The 3,292-nt window shown below is 59.4% G+C and overlaps 1 protein-coding gene across 1 annotated transcript in view; it reads right to left on the bottom strand.

Moving 5' to 3' along the window:
- Nucleotides 1-945: 945 nt before the first annotated feature.
- Nucleotides 946-3,292, bottom strand: part of SLC45A4 (solute carrier family 45 member 4) — a 44,738-nt gene continuing 42,391 nt past the window's right edge. Inside the window, 1 exon segment of the mRNA XM_023523620.1 lies at nucleotides 946-2,963. Within this exon segment, the coding sequence (XP_023379388.1) occupies nucleotides 2,261-2,963 (703 nt within the window). The 3' untranslated portion in view covers nucleotides 946-2,260.

Raw genomic sequence — 3,292 nt, 5'->3', positions numbered from 1 at the left:
CAACACTCTGAGTTTCAAGTTAGTGCAATCCCGGAACGATCTCCTGGTAAGGACGGGGCTGAGGTGCGAGGGGCCCAGGCACCTCCTCCCCCTGCGTCTGACCCAGTCAGACAGACTTTGGTCGCAAACATCCGAAAGGCTTCCACATATTTAAACCCTGCCGAGCACGAGCGCTGGCTTGTGCGCCGAGGGGTGAGCCACCGGCTCCCCCACCGACCTGCCACCTCGATCCCCACAGCTGCTGTCCCCCCAACAGCAACCCCTACCAAACGTCCTTCGATGTCGTTATTTCAGATCATGGTCAAGTTTAAGGTCGGATCTCAACGGTTAAACGCCCTTGTCGGGAGGTGGTCCCGCCACAAGCTCCTCTTGCTTCCCAGAATCCGGGCCCTGAGCCCCTGCGTTGGCCTGAGCCGGCTGTGGAGGGCAGGTGCGTTTGGCTCATTTCAGACCTTGATCTGGGCCCCCTTTCACCCAACCCATGTCCCCCCTCCTGCCGTCTCCCCGTTTCCTGTCAGGAGGCCCCTGGAGGAACAGGATAAACCGGCTGACAGTCTGCCACCTGGACACCCCACGTGGTCCTTAGAACCTGCGATCTTAAAACCACCGAGCTTCAAACTGCATCCAAGTGACCCGCCTGGGGCCCCCCGTGACGAGAGGGGGAGTGGACGCCCAGGGCCGGCTGGGTGGCGGGCTCTCGGGACTGCCGTGGGTGCTCTCAGTAGTAAGAGGGCCACTTCCCGTCCATGCACAAGAGTCACAGGCCGTTCCCAATGTTTAACGCACAGAAAACGCTCGTGTCTTGCAGCTGGCCTTCGGAGGGAGGGTGCCCGGCCTCGGAGTGCATCTGACGTGGACAGGCACCCAAAACACAAGCCACAAAGTGCCACCAGCGGCCGAGACATGGCAAGACCAGAAGCCGGTCGAGTACATTAAACACAGTCATTCCTTTAAATATCCAGAAAATTCAAGTAATTTATTTCAAAACTGCTTAGTTTCATCTTGAAATATATATATATATATTTGCTTTAGAATGATCATATTGCAGCATGATTCTCATGCATTTTAAAGTACTTTTTAAAAAAAATCGGCTTGAGGCAGCGAAGTGTGTAAGTGTCTACTTTATCCGGTTCGCGGGGAGGCCTCCCCCTCCTGAGACTGACCGCTCCGAAGGAGCCACGGGAGCCGCTCGCTGTACAGTGCGGTCTGAAAACCATTGCCAGTAGCTGCGGCGTTTGGGGACGGCTCTCCCCGCTGAACCAGGGCCACCGAGCCGCGTCGTCTGGCGGAGGACCTTCCGGCGCAGACAGACACCCCCATCACCGTGCCTCTGGCCCGATTCCAGCGTCCAGTGGGGTGAGCGGGTGACGAGGTCGCAAGAGTTCAGCAGTGTCCGGCCTGGCCGCAGGCCTTGGGAGGGGCCCCGCCCAGAGCCCCGCCCTCAGGGATGGCCCCGCAGGTGGTCGAAAGACATCAAAGTGCAGCGAGAGCCTCCAGGACCTCGCCCAGGAGACCGCGGGCACGAAGCGGTGGGGGGAGCCCGCAGTGGCCCCTGCAAGCCCCCCTTTTCCACCCACCAGCAGCCCCAAGCCCTGGCCCTCCCATCTTTGGTGTGCGGCCACCACCGCTGCCGGGAACAGGGTGCCCTGGGCACAACGCATCAACCTCTCTGAGGAGAGATGCTAAAAAAAAAATAATAAAATAAAAAAATAACAGTTCAGGAGGAAAAATTTTTTTTTCCCTAAAATAATGATAAAGAAAAATGCTCTCCAATGGCTGCAGCACCAACAAAATGCGGCGAGGTCTGACGGAGCGTCCAGACACCTGCAGGCGTCCAGAGAAAAAATTTGGTGAAAACGTTAGTCACTGACTACACGACTATGATCTGACGGACTCAGATAAAATGCAGCAAAGAACACCAGACGGTCTGTTTTCGATTATAACTTCAGAAATACAAAATCTTACTTTTTTCTAAATTGCTTATGGTCTATATTGTAAATCTGCTTGACAATTTAAAAACATGCAGAATAATATACCTGCAGAATAAAAGATAAAGTTGAAATTAAAAGATCTTTTTCAATTAAAAAAAAAAAAGATTTCAAATGATTCTTTTAATTGTGGAAAAGTAATCAGTGTGGAATTTCTGCCTCGTGACTCGACCTACCCTACTGCTACTGTCTGCTCCGTTCAGTGAAGACGCTCGGGGCCGCCTGCCGCCCGCCTGCCGCCCCGCGGGGATGCGTGCACGCAGGGGTGCGGCTCAGACCACCGACTCCGTCTCCACGGGTCCCGGCAGGCCCTCCTTCCGCGAGAGCCTCAGGACCGTGGGCTTCTCGCCAGCACCTCCGCTGGACGGCTGGGAAGACAGGCCTTTCTGCTCCTCCTTGGCCTCTTCCGACACCTCCGGGTAGATCACCAGGAACGTGGCCGTCAGGAAGCCCAGGAAAGAGCCCACGGAGGCCACCACGGGGATGACACGCACAGTCCCCACGGCGTCGACCACGCCCCCGAGGGCGGACGCCACCAGGATCTGCGAGATGTAGACCTGGCAGGAGAGGATGGCGCAGTCGATGCCGAAGCCGCGCCTGGAGCTCCCGGGGCTGTGCTGCACGTACTGCAAGAGACAGCGCGCCACGGTCAGCGCCACGGCCCGACCCGGAGGGAGCGCGCCGGCCCCGCCACCCTCCCCGCCCGCCCGCCCGCCCGCGCTGGAAGTCCTGGCCGTTGCAGTCAGTCGAACGACATGGACAGGGGTGAGCGCGCAGGACGCAGAACTCACTGCACGTGGACGGCGAGGCCGCACAGAGAGCTCCCGACAATCTGCGGCGGCCACGAGACCAGAGGAACGTGCCACGCCTGTGGGCGGGGGGCTCGACCCCTTAAAGCTGGACGCTCCAAACAAGCGGCCGTGAGCAGCCAGGGTGGCCCTGGAGCCGCCGGGCCGAGGACCTCGCACTGCCGAGCGTCAGGTCTTACGTAAAGCTACTGCCCGAGGACAGAGAGGCACCTGACCGCGACGGAGATGGCGCCCACGGAGTGCGGCACAGGGTCAGGCAGCCATCTGACGTGGGGAACCGCGAAGCCTCGCCCCTTCCCCTCGGCCCGTGCTCACGCGACACCCGCCTCCTGCAGCAGGCTCAGGGGACCCCGCATGGCAGAACCCCGACGCCACCTGCGGCAGGATGGGTGGGTGCAGCGGCCACAGAGGCACGAAGGGCCGCGGCCAGCAGGAGGGGACTCGGACACGAGGCGAGTGAGAGGCAGACACTCGGCCTACACGCTCAAACCCCGG

The sequence above is a fragment of the Pteropus vampyrus genome, unplaced genomic scaffold (genome assembly GCF_000151845.1).
Source record: "Pteropus vampyrus isolate Shadow unplaced genomic scaffold, Pvam_2.0 Scaffold398, whole genome shotgun sequence".
Classification (NCBI taxonomy): Eukaryota; Metazoa; Chordata; class Mammalia; order Chiroptera; family Pteropodidae; genus Pteropus; species Pteropus vampyrus.
The sequence above is the reverse complement of the archived record's forward strand: the minus strand, read 5'-3'. Positions and strand labels throughout refer to the sequence as shown.